Source organism: Thunnus albacares, chromosome 24 (genome assembly GCF_914725855.1).
Source record: "Thunnus albacares chromosome 24, fThuAlb1.1, whole genome shotgun sequence".
Taxonomy (NCBI): domain Eukaryota; kingdom Metazoa; phylum Chordata; class Actinopteri; order Scombriformes; family Scombridae; genus Thunnus; species Thunnus albacares.
The window spans coordinates 10,989,853-11,011,648 of NC_058129.1; the positions used below are offsets into that span (position 1 = coordinate 10,989,853).

Sequence of the window (21,796 nt, forward strand, 5' to 3'; positions counted from 1 at the left end):
TCATATCATTGCGGCATTAGCTCAGCTTGTGGTCACAAGCTGTCCTGAGTCCTGACGGCCAGCATGTATCTTCGATTCATGATAAAAAGTCAGCTGACTAGAGATCTGCTCTCATGGCCTCAGTCTTATCATTACTACAGTGGAAGGAAATGGCAGTGTTTTTCCCACCTTATTATGTTGATGAACTTGACTAATTACTTATCAGGTCTGGGGTGGCCAATTAGATTTCAGGGGTGGCTGTGGTCACCCCAGGCCACTTCCTAAAATTTCCATTGGTTTTATATGATGATTATATGATGAAATTTAGTCATCATGAATCATCAAACATTTGAAACTATTTTGCAGGAAGAGAAAAGACAGGGATTTTGATGAAAAATACTCTGATACTGATTTTTTGGCATATATTTGGCATATAACAAGAGATAAATGAACAATTAATACAGGGGCACAGGATTAAAACTGGGAAAATGTGTTTTTCATTTCATGGGGCCTTTAATAGTTTCCCTTTTAATGTTTAATGGAAGCCTTAAGTGTCAGGTAGGAATTGAATGACTTTACTCCCCTTCAGCTTATTCTGTTCCAAAGATGTGGACTTTCAAATACATCTTGTGGACTTGTGACAACCATCACCATTGTGGGGTTGGTAGTCACACACTGTTGGTTGGTTGTTCCTGTTATTTTAATGGAGAAAAATCAAAATCTTAAAAATGAATTTAAAAGGTTTAATGTCATTGAAATGCAACAACTTAACACATCTCCTGCTTCGAGAGAACAGGAAAAATCATTGTTGTAAGTGCATTTTTTGTCCTCATATAACAATATTGTGCAGCTTCACCTCTCTGACTACCCTGAGCATTAGATCTGGTGGAGTTTCAGTTTATCTGCTGGTAATATCGAATTTATTTTAGAGCAAAACAGCAGCAGCTGGTTAAATCAGCAGTTTATTCGACATTGAAGGGAATCCCGTTATGTTGTTTATAGATAGATTTATTCCAGGGATTATTTATTATTTTTATATTGACACCCACCTACTGTACACATGGATTAGTATAGTCCTAGTCTCCTGTAGACAGACCTGTGCATAGCAGGACATTAAATTTTTGGCTTGTACATGCAGCAGCAATGGCAAACCGTGCAGTCTTATATTTCCTTTTTGTGCTGGAGTTATATCCAAAAGGAAAGAAAAATACATCTTTAATTCTAATGTATATTACAGTTTTTTTTAAGTCATTCATTGTGAGTAGGTTAAACCTAAAAATAACTGTGTAGCTTTTAACATTTTGTTAATGACTGCGTCATTACATCATAAACAGGCATGAGGAGTAACTGAATACATGTAACGGCGTTACAAAGAAAGGTGATTGTATACTGTTACAGTTAGCCTATATAAAAAAAGACGTACTCAGATTAGCGTTACATTTAGTAAAAAGGGGGATTATTAGCAGGATTACAATTTGACCGCTCTTACAGCTATGTGTCTCTGTCATCATGAAAGTTGCAGCTTGATGTGGGTCACACTTTTTACTTTCATCTGAATCCCTCATTCAAGTCCCAGTGAAAATGAAGTTAGAGCGTCTTTAGCTTCGGCACTGTGACTCATTTCCCAGTGAATCGGGAAATGAGTTGTGTACAGCTACAGGATTGATTTAGATCAAATCTCGCATTTGATTGGACCGCTAAAAAGTGGGCGGGACTTACACGTCATGTGCCCTACAGAGCTGCAGAGAACTGTTTGCTCCTCTCGGACCCTCGCCTGTTGTTAGAAGAGGAGGAGGAAGAGGAAGAGATGAATGAAGTAGATCTCAGCCACATTGTTTTGAAAATGAAAACCAAGTATTTGCCCAAACACACATCTCTTCTCTCTCTCTTAGCTACTACGACCCACAAACTGTGAAGTGTGGTTTATATGACCATGTGTGTCTAGCTACTGGCCCAAAGTCACATTTGATTGGAAGCATTTTTGTACAGGAAAAGAAAAGACAGGGATTTTGATGTTACAAATACTCTGATACTGATTTTTTGACATATATTTGGCATATAACAAGAGATAGATGAACAGTTAAAACAAGGACAAATGATTTAAACTGGGAAAATGTGTTTTTCATTTCATGGAGCCTTTAATAGATTCCCTTTTAATGTTTAATGGAAGCCTAAAGTGTCAGGTAGGAATTGAATGACTTTACTCCCCTTCAGCTTATTCTATTCCAAAGATGTGGACTGTCAAATACATCTTGTGGACTTGTGACAACCATCACCATTGTGGGGTTGGTAGTCACACACTGTAAAGTTGGTTGTTCTTGTTATTTTAATGGAGAAAAATCAAAATCTTAATGTATAATTAATGTATAATTGAAGCCTAAAGTGTCAGGTAGGAATGGAGTGACTTTACTCTCCTTCAGCTTATTCTGTTCAACAGATGTGGACTGTCAAATATGTCTTGGGGACTTGTGACAACCACTCCCATCGTGGGGTTGGTAGTCACACACTTTGGGATTTTTTATCTCTGTTATTTTAATGAGGAAAAATAAAAAATGGAGGCAATCTTAAAAAGGAATTTAAAACCTTTAATTTTGTTGAAATGCAACAACCTAACACATTTCTTGCATCGAGAGAGAAAAAAAACAGGAAAACTCATCACTATAAGTGCATTTTTTATGCTTATATAACAATATTGTGCAGCTTCACCTCTCTGACTGTCCTGAGCATTACATCTGGTGGAGTTTGGCCCTTGTTTGTCTTCCTGACAAAATCCCTGCTCATTGTTCTATGTAAAAAGAAAGAAAGGACTGGATATATCACACCATGCATGTATATGCCAGCAAAGAAGAGAATGTGATAAGCTTCCCCAACTGGGATTTTTTGCTACCAGCAAAGTTAACAACCACATTTTGTAGCATAGCTAAAAAAAACTATCTAAACTATATTTCTCCTTTCATACTTTCTAATGGTAATAATTGTTTTATTATAAACAGATTGTGTAAAAGCCTAGAAGAGAAACACCGAAGAGCTGGATATTTAAATTTTGACATGAAAAACACTAAAAGTCTTCTCAGCTCAATGTCAAATCTTACTCCTGAACAACATTTTTTAGTAGGGTGCTCTCTAAGGAGCAACATCTAATGAATGTGACAAACCAACCCAGTCCTCCCCGGATTAGTAATTGTATGGGATTACATTTTAAAAGTAACCCTCCAGACCCTGATTATAAATCACAATGTTAAGTCGTAGCAAAAACTTCAGCCTCACATCTATAACTGTCATTTAATTTCCTCCATGCAGGTCTAACAGCTGTGATACAAACACAGCAGACTGTGATGGCAGCGGTAGGAGAAGATGTCCATCTCAGCTGTCAGCTCATGCAGTCTAGAGATGTTCTTCAGGTCACATGGCAGAAACTTTCACCTGAGGGGAAGAAGAAGATTCTTGCTGCCTACAACAAAGACTTTGAGCAATGAGTGATTCCTGGTTTTCAGGGGAAAGTGGAGTTTAAAGATGCTGGACTGCAGAACTGCTCCATAGTTATCAGGAAGGTGATGGAGCAGGATGAAGGCTGCTATCTCTGTTTGTTTAACACGTATCCTGATGGTTCTCTGACAGGCAGAACCTGCCTCCAACTCTATGGTGAGCTCCTTTCTTCACTTTTGAAGACATATTTGTGGTGAATTACAGTTTTAACTTGTTTCACATGGCACATCTTCTCCACCTGCAGGGCTTAAACAGATGGCAGTTAAATTGTCCGAAATGCCCAAATAATTTCCCCTAATTTGTGAAATGAAATGTTTTGTTTTTTTTTAAGTGAGAGATGCTGCCCCAAATATATGTGATTCACAATGTTATAAAAGAGGAGAAAGTAGCCAACAGTTGTTTTTTTAACAACTTGCTCCATGTGATATTTTTTTAATGTTTTGTCTTTGCAGAGCTGCATGAACCCATTCTACAAATCAGAGAATCAAACTCTACTGAAGAGACAGTTGTGTCCTGCTCGGCCACAGGTCGTCCTGCTCCCACAGTAACTCTGAATGTCCCACAACAAGACCTCTACTTCTCTCACAACAGCACAGTCAGTGTCACCAACACCAACGGTACAGTCACCGTCACCACTACAGCTGTGCTGTCTGGTTTCTATGGAAACGATGCACAAGTTGGATGTGCAGCGCGACTGCTCTCAGTCCCTGAAATTCAGGTGTTTATGACGATTCCTGCTGATGGTGAGAAACACTTCCAAATCATCAGATTTATAAATTGATTATCATTTTATGATTTTGATATTTAGTTTTCTTTCTTCAGGTTTTAATGATGAATCTAGATCCGATAAAAGTAAGTTAACCTTAAAGTTATCTCACGTCAAAATTAGTAGTAGTTGCGTTATTGCGAATGTTTAATGTTTCATATCACATTTTTTCCTCTTTTTCTCATAGATTTTAATTTGATCATCGCATTGATCACAGCAGTGGCCTTTGTTTGTGTTGCTGTAGTCGCCACTCTCGTCACTGTCCTGCTCAGACGTAAACATAAGAACAGGTAATTTCAACTTTCAACTCAATATCTGTTTTGTTGTGATACCAGTGTCTCATGGTTAATATGGTAATAATTTATTGACATTTATACCATGGTCTGGGTGAATACTTGATTCTAATTGGCTGCAGGGTGTCCGGTAATTCCTGATAATGAACAACTACAAAATAGTTCCAGTGAAACTGTCTGTTCACCGTTCTAAATTAATGCGCTGACTAAAATGAGTAACCATAGCAACAGGGACACAGTCAAAGCCTCCGTTTACAATTTATTGCAACACGTTAACAAGCTAACAAATTGCACCGAGTGACTTCAACGTTCCTTTTAACCTATTTGGAGAATATGACAACTTTGATGACTGTGATGCAGCTGAAAAAAGATAAATTGAAAAGAAACAAGAGAAACAGCACAAGGAGTTAACAGCGGGAGAAATATTTAACAAGGCATACTGACACCTCAACATTAGAAATGAAAGAGAATCTGAATATCTTATTTACAACACTGAGTGTAGTCCTTTGGTGCCTCGTCCTCTGAACACCACAGGATGGCGACTGTAACACACAAACTGCAAGAAGTACACTGCCCCTCTGAACTCACTGATACTTTAAAGCCATCGTCTCACATCCTGTTCGCTGCTCAACTCGCTACTTCAGGCTGCGGCCATCAGTACACATGGCCTATCAGTTTGTGAAAATCTTGATATTGATTTCGGGGACAATGACATGGCTGGATTGCTAGCTAGTCTTGTTGTTAAACATACTGTGAAATTATAACTACTGTTTGTTAACTGTACGCAATGTTGTTGACTTTGAATCTTGCTAGTATAACATTAGCTTTCTGGAGCAATTTGAAAGATGATGTAATATACAACAGAGTATATTCTGGGGCGTGCGTAATTTATCCACCACAATCATGAGCCTGACTAATGAAAACTGTAAATTTGCAGAACAGAATATTACCGTTCCTCAAAGTGAGTCGGCTTTGCAGTGTCATTTCAAGAGAAACTTGTCACAGCACAGTGAGTTGTTGTGACACAGGCTTTAGTTCTCTAGGGAGGTCATATGACAGTTTGACACTTGGATAAAGTAGGGGAAGTTATGTCAGCATTTAAAATTAAGAATGTGACCATGAACATTTCCCACCTTCCTCTTTTCAGGGGAATGTCATTTGATTAATAGCTGTACTGAAACACACTAACAACATGCTGTTTATCTCCAGGTGGAGGAATGTCGTCATCAGGGATTGCACTTCTGATTGCAGCTGTAATGTTTCTTTCCTGCATTGTTGTTGCTGCTGTGATCCAGCGAAAAAGGTGAGATTTTGCATAATAAATATCAACTCAATTTGCACAAAATCTTATCTTTATGTTTAATGTGTTTCCCACGGTAAAATAAACTCTGCTTTTCTTTCTTTCTGGCAGGTTAAAGGGTGACAGAAGATTTGAACATGTTGAAAACTTGAGTAATGTTTGACCTCTCACGCAACCGTCTCTGACTATCTCTGTGCAATTGTTATAAAATTTGTATTTTTTTTCTTCTAAACTTAACAGACTTAACAGTGAATTAAGCTTAAAGCTGTGATCCAAGATGCATTTACTCATGTATATGCTACCTGTCCAGTTTGCATTTCTTTTAGATTGCAATATTCATCACTTTATATGTCTTTATTGAGCTTCAAGCAGCTAAAAGTAGAATGTAAAAAGCCAGGGAAAATGTACAGTGTTCCATTGGAGTATTATATTCATGTTATTATATTTTAAGCTGTTAACAAGACTGTGACCTCAACTTTACAATAGTACAATAGTTAAAGTTTGCTTCAAGTAAGTCCAGCAGGTAGATTATGAGTATAACCAGCTGATATAGATGTAATCAATATTCCTTTTTGTGCTTGCAATCATGTGAGGAGACAGAAAAATAGGTGATTTTTACTCAGCCAGAGGAGGAGTACACTGGAGAGGGGGATGTTATTCAGAGGGGAGGGGGACGTGATTCAGAGGGGAGATGGGACAGATATTTATATTTAGGGAGTGATAAACATTTGGATTGAAAAATGACTGACTGCTCATCCTGAGGTGGGATGGTTGGATGTCAGCACAGGAAACATGAAGCAAGGAAGAAGAATTCAGGGGACTTTGAAGGCAAAGCAGGCTGAAGCCTTGAGGTTGTGTTTTGGTGACACCGTGGATGTATCACAATGATACTGTGTCACAGACTGATCTCAGGGTGCTGTAGTGCCATCTAGTGTGCTTTTTGGAGAAGTAAAGAATAGGCTTTTTTAAGAGAGAAATTAAAATATAATGGCACTAAAGAGGATTGAAGTAACCCGAATTTAGCATCACTAAGGAATATAATTCAAATTTCTGTTAGATCGGTACTTCTCCCTTTTAATGTGATCTATACTGTGAAATGTGAAGTTAGTGCAAAAGAAGATATCAATATTTATCTATCAATATGTATATACAAAGTTTGAATTAGAGATAATATATTACATAATAGACATATTTATTTGTAAGTGTGTTGTTTTTTTTTTTGTTTTTTTTTTCAATTTTGCACTTCAATGTTTGTGTCTACTTTGCCACTAAAATATACATTTTATTTTCTGTTACACTGTTGTATTGTGTCATGTATGTTGGTTATTGTTTTACATGTACTGTTTCTGAAAACAAATCCCTGCCAATCACTGGATTATATAATTTGTGGTGTTTATTTTGTGATATGATATGTTTTTGATGAATAAGTTATTCTTTCATGTTTCCCATATATTTATTTATTGTTTTTAAGCTAATTAAAATGTTTTAGGTCACTTCACTTGTGTACAGTGCTGTTGTTGCAGATATTATGAACAGAATGATCCTTTCTGTCAAAACTGGCTGTCTTAAAAAAAAAAGGGCTGGATATATCACACCATGCATGTATATGCCAACAAAGAAGAGAATGTGACAAACATCCCCAACAACCACATGTTATAGTGTAACTAAGGAAAAAACTATAAAAACTTTGCTGAAAGTCCTGACGACCGAAAGCGAAAGTAATTAATGTTCAAATCTCGATGACTTGCAGGAGCGGGATGTTCCACTATAACAGGGGGGATCCGTTTGTGTTCTGGCAATATCGAATTGTTTTTAGAGCAAAACAGCAGCCGCTGGTTAAATCAGCAGTTTATTCGACATTGAAGTGAATCCCATTATGTTGTTTATAGGCGGATTTATTCCAGGGATTACTTATATTATTTTTATATTGACACCTACCTGCTGTAGACCTGAATTAGTCCATCCATGAAACAGACTTGTCTGCACAGCGGGACAAGTTTTGGCACACAAACAGCAGCAATGACAAACCGTGCGGTCTTATATTTTCTTTTTATGGTGGAGGTATTTCCGAAAGGTAAGAAAAATAAATCTGTAAATATAATGTGCGTTACAGATTGTTTCAAAGTCATTCGTTGTGAGTAGGTTAAACCTAAAACATAACTAGCTTTTAACATTTTGTTAATGACGTTGACAAAATGTTAAAAGCTAGTTATTTTTAGCAGTACTGCTTCATTACATTATAAACAGGCACTGAACGGAACGGAATACATGTAATGGCGTTACGTGACACAAAAGAAAGGTGATTGTATACTGTTACAGTTAAAGACATACAGACATTCAGATTAGCGTTACATTTAGTAGAAAAGGGGGATTATTAGCAGGTTTACAGTTTGAGAGCACTTCCTTGTTTGCAGCCATATCTCGCTCTGTCATCATGAAAGCTGCGGCGTGCAGCTGGGTTGTGGGTCACACTTTTTACGTTCATCTGAATCCCTCATTCAAGTCCCAGTAAAACTGAAGTTAGAGCGTCTTTAGCGTCTGTACTGTAACTTATTTCAAAGTGAGACGAATACTTGAGTTGTGTACAGTTACAGGAGGGACTTAAATCAAATCTCGCATTTGATTGGACCGCTAAAAAAGTGTGCGGGGCTTATATAGTTAAATGCTGTACCGAACTGCAGAGGACTGTCCTCAAAACCCTCCACAACCTCAGTCTCACATCTACAGCCTAACTGTCATTTCATTTCCTCCATGCAGGTCTAACAGATGTGATACAAACACAGCAGACTGTGATGGCAAAAGTAGGAGAAGATATGTGCTTCAACTGTCAGCTCATGCAGTCTAGAGATGTTCTTCAGGTCACATGGCAGAAACTTTCACCTGGGGGGAAGAAGAAGAATCTTGCCACCTACAACAAATACTTTGGACAAACAGTGAATGCTAATTTTCAGGGGAAAGTGGCGTTTAAAGATCCTGGACTGCAGAACTGCTCCATAGTTATCAGGGAGGTGAAGGAGCAGGATGAAGGCTGCTATCTCTGTTTGTTTAACACGTATCCTGAAGGTTCTCTGACAGGCAGAACCTGCCTCCAACTCTATGGTGAGGACTAGACTTGAAAGTCATTTTCATTATTGATGGCATTGACTAATCAGTGCAGCTGTAAGGATCTTTCTGCGTTATTAAAGACATTTCCATAATCATCGATTAGATTCTATATTTCCAGTATTTAATACATTCCATTTTCATAATGGATTTCCACTCTCACATGCAAATAGATGGAAGATTAAAATTATGTTTATTTGTCTGTTTGCCATGAAATTCAATTTTCTTTTACTGTCACATGTGACAATAACTGTATTTTCACACCACAAAATGCAAAAAGTGCAACCCCCTCAACAGTCCTTGTGTGCATTTATGTTCATGTACAGTGTTTTCATATAGAGCTGCAACAAAATATAGAGCAGCATGAAAGTGACAGATGCTGCATCACCAGTAGCAGGTGATTCTTTCTAGGCCAAACAAACTAACATACTGGACACAAAGTATCATGTCAAAGCTGATGTCTTTGTAAGAAATGAATTCATGTGAAACAGTATTTCTTTAATGTTTTGTCTTTGCAGTGCTGCATGAACCCATTCTACAAATCAGAGAATCAAACTCTACTGAAAAGACAGTTGTGTCCTGCTCGGCCACAGGTCGTCCTGCTCCCACAGTAACTCTGAATGTCCCACAACAAGACCTCTACTTCTCTAACAGCAGCACAGTCAGTGTCACCAACACCAACGGTACAGTCACCGTCACCACTACAGCTGTGCTGTCTGGTTTCCATGGAAACGACACACAAGTTGGATGTGCAGCACGACTGCTCTCAGTCCCTGAGATTCAGGTGTTTAAGATGATTCCTGCGGTGAAACGATCGTCTGCTGATGGTGAAAAACACTTCCATTTTTCAGGTCTTAATGAGGAATCTGGATCCATTAAGAGTAAGTTAACCTTAAAGTTGTCTCAAGTCAAATTCACATTTAAACTGTAGTTGCTTTATGAATGTTTAGTGTTTCATATCACATTTTTTCCTCTTTTTCTCATAGATTTCACTTTGATCGTTACATTGATCACGGCAGTGGCTGTTGTTTGTGTTGCTGTAGTCGTCACTGTCCTGCTCAGACATAAACATAGAAACAGGTAATTTCATTTTTAAGGCATGATGTGGAAGTGAAGAATCACCCGACATGAATTGGAGGCATGAAGTGTCTTAAAACCGTTTAACGCACACCTACAAGTTCATTATCCCACGTATGGTCTTTGCCAACAATATAAATAAAAGCATTTGCCAATTTTTGGTTAAAGTTCTGCACTCAAAGTTGAAAGTTTATGAGGCAAGTGCTTACTGCTGTTATGACAACTTGCCACACTGAACTCGCCACCAGCCTGAACTGAGGCATGAATTTCATGTAAGGTGTCATTAAGCAGAACCACAGTGTTTGTCTCCAAATCAGTTTTCTGTTGTTTTTGGTAGAGAAAGTATCTCAGTATATTAACTGCCCATTTTGTTGCCTTTTTTTTATTAATCTCATCCTTCTCTTCTTCTATCATTTTAAGCTCTTTAGGTGTCAGTTCCTGGTGCCGTTTCTCACTTGGTTTCTTTCTTTTCTTCCTCATCTTTTTTTCCTCTGCTGCGCCCCTTTCTTCAAAACTTCATAACGAGTAAGCTTTGACAGTTGTGCTCTTTAATGTTCCTATGGTTACAGGTTAAGTAACAGGTGAATTTAGAAGGGTGAGAAAACTTGAGCCGAAAACTACGTGTGCAATAAACGGTTTTAACGCACACCTGCTGAGCAATCAGAAAAGAATATTCACCCAGACCATGGTATAACAGGAATTAACATTGATTATCCCTTACATATGTCACATCCTGCCAGAACTTTCTGTTTGTGTTTATTCAGTTTTATTTTGAAATGTTTTCTCCTCATGTTTTGTTACCTCTACTTCCTGTTTTACCACCTTTGTCATACTGTCTCATTTCACTCACCTGTGTTCTGTTTGTAGTCATTCTTTGTGTATTTAAGTCCAGTTTTCAGTTCGTTCTTTGTCAAGTCGTCAGTTAACATTGTTCCTGTTTTTGATTTTTTTCAATTAATAGTCTGCATTTCATCTGCTCCGCTCTCCTTGTGATAATATAATGGACACTTCGTTGGGTATACCCCATACTAAGAAGATACACAGAGCTTAAATAATCTATACAGACAACACCTATAAATAATATATAAATGTTCTTAAATCCTTCAGTCTGTCACACAGGGATGCTGAGAACAACAGGACGCCACAAAAACCAATCAAAAACCCTCATGAGTAAGACAGTTTCATAATTATTCACTTGTGCACTCTTCATGGTCCATTGTGTACTCATAGTCAGCCTGTTTATCCACATCATTGTGGAAATTGGCTCATGTCTTGTTTTTATCTGAAGATGCAAAACACCTTTAATGAAGGAGGAGAACGAGCAGATCAGGAGACGAACACCTCAGGAAAAAAATCCACAAGAGGAGAAACCAGAACCATCACATCAGCACACTGCAGGAAGTCTATTTATCAAAACAATCAAAGACCCTAATGAGTAAGACAATTTCATAATTATTCACTTGACATATTTATTATTAATTGTTTCTTTAGAAAATTATTTAATCTGTCTTCTCTCTATTTTGGTATTTAAGTTCCTTTCTGTCTCTATATCTCTCTAACTAATGTGTTATTTATACATGAAGCTGATTCTGATGCACTTTACTCTTCATGGTCCATTGTGTACTCATAGTCAGCCTGTTTATCCACATAACTGTTAACTATCAGAGTCATTCAGTGATAGAAATATGTATGACGTATTGTAATAATGTGAGTGGAAATTGGCTCATGTCTTGTTTTTATCTGAAGGTGCAAAACACCTTCAAGGAAGCAGGAGAACCAGCAGATCAGGCAACGAACATCTGGGAAGAGAAATCCAAAAGAGGAGAAACCAAACTTCTGCCTTCAAGACATAAGTAAAGATCTATTTAGTGACTAACAATCCACAAGACTGTAGTTTCAATACAAAGTCAGTCAGACTTGAACAAAGCTGCATCAAAGCATGTGTTGGTAAAATGTTCAGACATTGTAAAAGAATCAAAATGTGTCCTGAACAAGATGAATCTCTCATCTTATATCTCCAGTTTGAAAAGATTAATGTACACAGAGATTTTGATGTTTTTGAACTATTTAATATATATATATATATTTTCTTATAACATTTTAAGTTAAATAAATTATTGAATGTTACATTTGACTCAGAGAGGAACTATTTTAAAGTCTCTGACATGTTGAATACAACCAGTTTCTCCTCTTTCTTGTTGTTTGTTTGGACTTTAAACTAAAAGAAAACTTATTGTTTTACACCAATTTATTGTTTCATCCTTGCATATTTTTGCAAAATGTAAATAGCTTCTGGTTTTGTTCTTTGCACTATTCACGGCTGCTTATTTTCTCATTTTTTTATTGTTTCTTCTTACTAATTTTTATGTAAAAATGAACATGTATTACTCTTGTGTTAAATTGACATGCAACAAAACAAAGAAACCATCAGAAGGAAGCTCCAATCTAGTAATTTTCAAGATTGACATTTATTGATAGATCCTCAGATACATGTTAGACTTTGTGTGACATGAAACATTTTTCTCCTTCCTCTGTGATTTTTGGAAAGTGTTGGTTAAAATTGGTATTACTGCTAATGCTGCCACTGCTATTATGTCTTCTAATGATAACGAAGACAACAATAAAGGAGCTATCAAACCTTCATTTTCTTTATAATGTCATTTATTCCCAACTGTGCCTCAATGTCTGCTGCAGATTTTTTTCGTAATCAATTTCACAACATGACCGCTGGAGGTCCCTGTTTATACATATTTACTGTGTATGTTGAGACATGAAGTTACTAAATAAAGGACAGTCTTTGTAAAATCACATCAGTGTTTCTCATCTGTCACATCAGGAATCAGTATTACTGTAGCCTACAATTTATTAATTTATGATGGTAACCTGCAACAGAAACATTTACATCACCAACTTTATTGATCATGTGAAAAAGCCTAATTCCTTTCTTCAAAATAATATATAGGAAAGGACTATGCATATTTAACATATATAAACGTTTGTTTTTTCAGCCTCTCACATCAGACCCATCTGCAAAGGGCTTTGTTTGAATTTTGGTGTACATACAGCAGCAATGGCAAACCGTGCAGTCTTATATTTCCTTTTTATGGTGGAGGTATTTCCAAAAGGTAAGAAAAAGAAATCCGTTATTATAATGTACGTTACAGTTGGTTCCTTTCTTCAAAATAACATAGAAAGGACTACGCATATATATATAAATGTTTGTTTTTTCAGCCTCACATCATATGCAACACTGCCAACATATGAAAAAGGAAGAATATTGAATTGGCCTCTAATGTTCTGAAAAATAATTATATACTTGTGGGGATTACTTCTATAACCTCCTACCTGTGGTTATTTTAGGGCTTAAATGTGCAACAGCGATATTAGATGCAGCAAATGTGTGCTAATTTAAATTTTGCTGAAAGTACTGACAACCGAAAGCGAAAGTAGTTAGTGTTCAAATCTTGAACGTATCCTAATGACTTGCGAGAGCGGGATGTTCCACTATAACAGGGGGGATCAGTTTGTGTTCTGGTAATATAGAAATTTTTTTTAGATCAAAACAGCAACAAGTGCTTAAATCAGCATTTTATTCGACACTAAAGTGATTACTGTTATGTTGTGTATAGAGGGATTTATTCTAGGGATTACTTATATTATTTTTATATTGACAGCTACCTACTGTACACCTGGATTAGTACAGTCCTAGTCTCCCATAGGCAGACTTGTCTGCACAAGCTGAAATTTAAAAATTTTGGCGCACATGCAGCAGCAATGGCAAACCGTGCAGTATTATATTTCCTTTTTATTGTGGATGTATTTCCAAAAGGTAAGAAAAAAGAATCCATAATTATAATATACGTTAGTAACGCAATGCATGTAACAGCGTTATGTTAGGATACAAAAAAGGTGACTGCTTACTGTTACAGTTACAGAAAAAATACGTATTCAGATTATCGTTACATTTAGTAAAAAGGGGGATTATTGATATTGTGCTTGCTTGCAGCAATGTGTCTCTGTAATCATGAAAGCTGCAGCGGGCGGTTGTCAAACCCACTATGCCTGCAGGCAGTGGAAGCACAGAGCTGCACACACACTGCTGTCACACCGATAGTAAATAACGTTATAGTCACTGCATGAGGAGACGCGCTCCGTTGTAGTCAGCGCTCGGTTCAGTTTGTCATTTGCTAAACGATAGTTTAAAATAAATTAATCTCTGACTCTGCTGTTATCTGCTGGCTGAACACTGAAACACACAGTTGCTCTGGAACTGCATTAAAACTGCCATTGACTGTTCTGTTGTCTTACATAGTGAAGTTAAATTCATATTATTGATATTTATTTACTCTTGTCTTAATTTGCACATTTGGTATTGAAGTAATCCAAAATTAACGGAAAGCAATCAAGTTGCATTACTTTAATATTGTGGTACTTGGATTAGGTTACTGATTACATTTTTAACAGGTGAGGGAGAGCAGGGTTGCAAATCAAATCCTTCGGACCGTTACTAACCGGGCGGGGCTTGCTCCACACACACACACACACACACACACACACACACACACACACACACACACACACACACCTCACTTGTTGTTAGATCAGGAGGAGGAAGAGGGAGGAAGCAATGAATTAGTCTCTTTCTATCTCTCTCCATGTTGCTCTGTAAGCTACCACGACCCACAAAACGGTGAAGTGTGGTTTTATACAGACATTTTGACTGGAGTGGCCAAGATGGGACACAGAGCTAGTGGGGGGTTTACCTGTGTAAAACATATTTTATACACTTGTCAGCGATGTTATTCATATCATTGTGGCGTTAAGTCCGCTTGCATCAGCTCTACTATCTCTGAGCTGTGAACTTCACTGTAATAACTTTAGCTTACAGTCCTGCTTTAAAGTTCTCAGTGGACTTCACTTACCTTAAAAACATCGTACACAATGCTACAAGTAGCTACATGTGTAAATTGCACCTTAACATTTACTACCAATACAGAAACAATGTTGAGCATACACAATCATAAACAATTTTTCTCATCTGCATGAGTAAAAATCTCTTAAATTCCATAGACTGCTCTTACTCAGTTTAACTAATTGAAAACATCACTTTACACCTTTTACTGTGTTTACTTAATGACCTACTGTAGACAGTGTAAGTAAGGCAGAGAAATAAAATAAACCTCACTTTCCAGCCTACATCTCTACAGGCTCACAGGTTTAACTTGGCTGGTTAACTACCTGTATTCTAGCAATAATCTCACTCTTATACACTCTGAACACAAATAACATTACCTACACGACACAGTAAAATGCTATTAAACAAAACTGTACATAAGCTAAACATTTCACAGGCTTTTTTGCATCAAAATGGTCATTAATGCTATCTATTAACACACATTACACTGTGAATTATATATGCTAATCACTAGCGTGAAACACTAATGCTTCCAGCACATACACATATCCCAGCCCCACATGTACATTCAAATTCAAATTCAAACACTTGTATGTGACCCCAAACCAATGTCCACAACACTTACAGGAGTAAGAGGAGAAAGACTCTATTTTGTCACCATAACAGTCCCATTACACTTTTTTTTACATGTACAAAACATATTATAAACAGTTCTCAGGAATGTTATTCATATCATTGCGGCATTAGCTCAGCTTGTGGTCACAAGCTGTCCTGAGTCCTGACGGCCAGCATGTACCTTGATTCATGATAAAAAGTCAGCTGACTAGAGATCTGCTCTCATGGCCTCAGTCTTATCATTACTATAGTGGAAGGAAATGGCAGTGTTTTTCCCACCTTATTATGTTGATGAACTTGACTAATTACTTATCGGGTCTGGGGTGGCCAATTAGATTTCAGGGGTGGCTGTGGTCACCCCAGGCCACCTCCTAAAATTTCCATTGGTTTTATATGATGATTATATGATGAAATTTAGTCATTGTGAATCATCAAACATTTGAAACTATTTTGCAGGAAGAGAAAAGACAGGGATTTTGATGAAAAAATACTCTGATACTGATTTCTGGCATATATTTGGCATATAACAAGAGATAAATGAACAATTAATACAGGGGCACAGGATTAAAACTGGGAAAATGTGTTTTTCATTTCATGGGGCTGTCACATCTTGCCCGGACTTAAGGTGGTTTTTTTGGTCTTATGTTGTGTTCTGTGGGGGTCTCCTGGTTTTGCACGTTTGTTTAGTCCCTCGGTTCATCACTGCATCATTGGTTTGTTGGGTTGTGTGCTTGGGTTTGTGTTTGTGGTTGGTTTTGGATGGGTTGGTGTAGATGGCGTTGGGTTTGTTTTCTGGGTTTTTGTTCTGTTTCCCTTGTGTGTTCATGTACTCCTCCACACCTGCCCTGCATTTGGACTCGTTAGCCCTGCCCTGCTGTCTTCCCCACACCTGCCCTGTGTTAGCCTCGTCAGCCCTGCCCCGCTCCCTGTGTGTCCTCAGCCAATCAGCTCCCTGTATGTTCATTCCCCTCTCGAGTTCTCCACCCATCTCCCCACCTGCACCTCATCTCCTTGTTAGTTCAGTTTCTTTAAGTTCTGGTTTTCTGTTCAGTCTTTGTTGGATTGTTTTGTGTTGTTCTTTCTGCTAGTTCTGTTCAGCCCTGTTTACCTGTCCGTGACCATCCACTATTAAAAGAGTTTTTTCATCATATCTGCATTCCGGCCTCTGCATTTGGGTCCACTCCTGCATCTCCTGAGCCCTGACAGGGGCCTTTAATAGATTCCCTTTTAATATTTAATGGAAGCCTAAAGTGTCAGGTAGGAATTGAATGACTTTACTCTCCTTCAGCTTATTCTGCTCCAAAAATGTGGACTGTCAAATACATCTTGTGGACTTGTGACAACCATCACCATTGTGGGGTTGGTAGTCACACACTGTTGGTTGGTTGTTCCTGTTATTTTAATGAAGAAAAATAAAAATCTTAAAAATGAATTTAAAAGGTTTAATTTCATTGAAATGCAACAACCTAACACATCTCCTGCTTCGAGAGAACAGGAAAAATCATTGCTATAAGTGCATTTTTTGTCCTTATATAACAATATTATGCAGCTTCACCTCTCTTACTACCCTGAGCATTAGATCTGGTGGAGTTTGGTCGTTATTTGTCTTCCTGACAAAATTCCTGCCAATTTTTCTATGTAAAAAGAAAAAAAGGACTGGATATATCACACCATGCATGTATATGCCAACAAAGAAGAGAATGTGACAAACATCCCCAACAACCACATGTTATAGTGTAACTAAGGAAAAAACTATCTAAACTATATTTCTCCCTTCATACTTTTTACTGGCAATAGTTGTTTTATTATAAACAGATTGTGTAAAAGCCTAGAAGAGAAACAGTGAAGAGCTGGATATTTAAATTTTGACATAACAAAAACACCAAAAGTCTTCTCAGCTCAATGTCAAGTGTATTACTCCTGAAATGACCTTGTAAGTGACCTTTGACCCCAATTCTGAAAATTTTAGTACCAACATTTTTAAACAGCATCCTCTAGGGAGTGAGATCTAATGAATGTGACAATCAACCCTGTTCTCCCTGGATTACTTTTTAAAAGTCACCCTTCCAACCCTGATTATGAATCATAATGTTAAGCTGTAGCAAAAGCCTCAGCGTCACATCTATAACTGTCATTTTACTTCCTCCATGCAGGTCTAACAGATGTGATACAAACACAGCAGACTGTGGTGGCAGCTTTAGGAGCAGAGGCCCCCTTCAGCTGTCAGCTCATGCAGTCTAGAGATGTTCTTCAGGTCACATGGCAGAAACTTTCACCTGAGGGAAAAAGAAGAATCTTGCCACCTACAACAAATACTTCGGACAAACAGTGAATCCTGGTTTTGAGGGGAAAGTGGAGTTTAAAGATCCTGGACTGCAGAACTGCTCCATAGTTATCAGGGAGGCAATGGATCAGGATGAAGGCTGCTATCTCTGTTTGTTTAACACGTATCCTGAAGGTTCTCTGACAGGCAAAACCTGCCTCCAACTCTATGGTGAGGACTAGACCTGAAACTTATTTTCATAATTGATTAATCTGTTGATTATTTTTCTCAATTTATCATTTTGTCCATGAAATGTCTAAAAAACCCAAATGATTTAGTTGTATGTCTGTATTTCCAGTATTAAACACATTCCTGCTCGAGAATTACAACTTTAACCTGTTTCATAATGTATCTCCACTCTCACATGCAAATAAATGGCAGATTTAAATTACGTTTATTTGTCTGTTTGCTATGAAATTGCTTTTTGTTTTTTTACTGTCACACATGACAATAACTGTATTTTCGCAGCAAAAAATGCAAAAAGTGAAAAAAAGCTGTGCTTCTGTGCATTTATGTTCATGTACAGTATTTGCAACAATAAATCAATCGACAGAAAACTGAAACAGCATGAAAATGACAGATGCTGCATCACCAGTAGCAGGTGATTCTTTCTAGGCCAAACAAACTAACATACTGGACACAAAGTATCATGTCAAAGCTGATGTCTTTGTAAGAAATGAATTCATCAGTATTTCTTTAATGTTTTGTCTTTGCAGAGCTGCATGAACCCATTCTACAAATCAGAGAATCAAAGTCTCCTGAAGAGACAGTTGTGTCCTGCTCGGCCACAGGTCGTCCTGCTCCCACAGTAACTCTGAATGTCCCACAACAAGACCTCTACTTCTCTAACAGCAGCACAGTCAGTGTCACCAACACCAACGGTACAGTCACTGTCACCACTACAGCTGTGCTGTCTGGTTTCCATGGAAACAACATACAGGTTGGATGTGCAGCAAGACTGCTCTCAGTCCCTGAAATTCAGGTGTTTAAGACGATTCCTGCAGTGAAACAATCGTCTGCTGATGGTGAGAAACACTTCCAAATCATCAGATTTATAGATTGATTATCATTTTATGATTCTGATATTTAGTTTTCTTTCTTCAGGTTTTGATGATGAATCCGATGACGAATCTGGATCTGATAAGAGTAAGTTAACCTTAAAGTTGTCTCAAGTCAAAATTCACATTTAAACTGTAGTTGCTTTATGAATGTTTAGTGTTTCATATCAAGTTTTTTCCTCTTTTTCTCATAGATTTCACTTTGATCGTTGCATTGATCACAGCAGTGGTCGTTGTTTGTGTTGCTGTAGTCGTCACTGTTGTCACTGTCCTGCTCAGACATAAACATAAGAACAGGTAATTTCAACTTTCAACTCAATATCTTTCTTGTTGTGATACCAGTGTCTCACAGTTAATATGGTAATAATTTATTGACATTAAGAGGAAACACAGAGCTTAAAGAATCTATACAGACAACACCTATAAATAAATCATATATAAATGTTCTTAAATCCTTCAGTCTGTCACACAGGGATGCTGAGGAGATCAAGACACCACAAAAATCAACCCAAGACCCCAATGAGTAAGACAATTTCATAATTATTCACTTGTTCATATTTATTATTAATTGCTTCTTCAGAAAATTATTTAATCTGTCTTCTCTTTGTCTGTTATGGTTAGGGTTAGGGTTAGTATTTAAGTTCCTTTCTGTCTCTATATCTCTCTAACTAATGTGTTATTTATACATGAAGCTGATTCTGATGCACTTTACTCTTCATGGTCCATTGTGTACTCATAGTCAGCCTGTTTATCCACATAACTGTTAACTGTCAGAGTCATTCAGTGATAGAAATATGTATGATGTATTGTTATAATGTGAGTGGAAATTGGCTCATGTCTTGTTTTTATCTGAAGGTGCAAAACACCTTTAATGAAGCAGGAGAACGAACAGATCAGGAAACGGACATCTGTGAAGAAAAGTTCAAAAGGGGAGAAACCAGAACCATCATGTAAACGCATAGCAAGAAGTCTGTTTAGTGACAAATAACCAACAAGACTGTAGTTTCAATACAAAGTCAGTCAGACTTGAACAAAGCTGCATCAAAGCATGTGTTGTTAAAATGTTCAGACATTGTAACAGAATCAAAAAGTGTCCTGAACAAGATGAATCTCCCATCTTATATCTCCAGATCGAAAAGATTAATATACGCAGAGGTTTTGATGTTTTTGGAATATTTTAATACTAGTGCAGTACCTGTTCAAAACATGCCTGTTTGGAATGGGCCGATTTCTCATTTGTGCCCCTTGCCTAAATGCCTCTCATGCAGACTTATATCTCCAGATCGAAAAGATTAATGTACACAGAGGTTTTGATGTTTACTATATGTACTATTTTTTTTACCATATATATTTTTATACATTTTAAGATAAAATAAGTTATTGATGTTTGATGTTATGTTACCTTTGACTCAGAGAGGAACTGCTTTAATGTCTCTGACATGTTGAATACAACCAGTTTCTCTTCTTTCTTGCTGTTTGTTGGGACTTAAAACTTTAAAACCAAGTATTTTGTAAATTCTTATTGTTTTACACCAATTTACTGTTGCATCCATATTTTTGTAAAATGTAAATAGATTCTGATTTTGGTCTTTGCAGCATTCATTTCCTCTTATTTTCTTTTTTATTTTTTGTCATACAAACCTAGTAATGTCAGAGATGAAATTACAGAGACTTTGTTACAGTTGGACTTTGTGTGACATGAAACAATTTTCTCCTTCCTCTGTGATTTTTGGAAAGTGTTGGTTAAAATTGGTATTACTGCTGCTAGTGCCACTGCTATTAGGTTATATCTTCTAATGCGAACAAAGACAATAATAAAGGAGCTATCAAACCTTCATTTTCTGATAATGTAATTTATTCCTAACTGTGCCTCAATGTCTGCTGCAGATTTTTTTCATAAGCAAGGTTGAGACATGAAGTTACTAAATCCAGGATAGTCTTTGTAAAATCATGTCAGTGTTCCTCACCTATCACATTAGGTATCAGTATTACTGTAGCCTACAATTTATTACTTAATTATAACTTTCCAGGGGTAACCTGCAACAGAAACTTTTACATCACCAAAATTGTATTTCTCATTTGAAAAAGTGTAATTCCTTTTTTCAAATTGCATATGGGAAAGGACTATACATATTTAACATATATAAATGTTGAGACCAGTCTGCAAAGGGCTCTGTTTGAGTTTTAGTGCACATGCAGCATCAGTGTCAAACCGCGCAGTCTTATATTTTCTTTTTATGGTGGGGGTATTTCCAAAAGGTAAGAAAAAGAAAACTGTAATTATAATGTATATTGTATTTTGTTTTAACGTCATTTGTTTTGCGTAGGTATTGTTTTTTTGTTTGTTTGTTTACATCCCAATTAACTACTGTATTGTGACAGTGGCTCTTCCTGGGGTCTCCATAAGTATTTTTTATCAATACTTTAATAACAGATGATTCATCAATATATATCCATGACATTTATACTCACAGTAAGTCTCACAATTCATAATACAACTATTAAGACACACAACAACCAACACCGGTCTAACACAAAGGCTACAATAACTCAATAAGTTCATCTCTTAAATAATTGAGAAAACAAATCACTTAACAACTCAATCCACTAAATCACAAATAAAAGTAGGATGGATATCTCTAGACATCAAATCACATCTTCAAGAAAAGAAAAAACAAAAAGTTATAGTTTTCTACACTATTCCTTATGTAAACAAATACAATCTTAATTTTTTGTTAAAACATGTTTTATTACTTCCTGAAGTCAAAAAACTTCGTAGTGAATTGTGAGGGTAAACCTAAAAATAACTGCAGCTTTTCAAATTTTGACTGCCTCATTACATCATAAAAGCTGTAGCAAAAACCTCAGCCTCACATCTATAG

At 37.0% G+C, this 21,796-nt stretch overlaps 1 protein-coding gene across 1 annotated transcript in view; it reads left to right on the forward strand.

Annotated features, from left to right (window-relative positions):
* The window catches only part of LOC122976344 (OX-2 membrane glycoprotein-like), a 31,405-nt gene extending 18,759 nt beyond the window's left edge, over positions 1 to 12,646 (forward strand). Inside the window, exons 5-8 of the mRNA XM_044344780.1 lie at positions 9,913 to 10,006; positions 11,111 to 11,173; positions 11,292 to 11,438; positions 11,750 to 12,646. Of these exons, the coding sequence (XP_044200715.1) occupies positions 9,913 to 10,006; positions 11,111 to 11,173; positions 11,292 to 11,438; positions 11,750 to 11,879 (434 nt within the window). The 3' untranslated portion in view covers positions 11,880 to 12,646. The remainder of the gene's footprint in view (positions 1 to 9,912; positions 10,007 to 11,110; positions 11,174 to 11,291; positions 11,439 to 11,749) is intronic.
* The last annotated feature ends 9,150 nt before the right edge of the window (positions 12,647 to 21,796 follow it).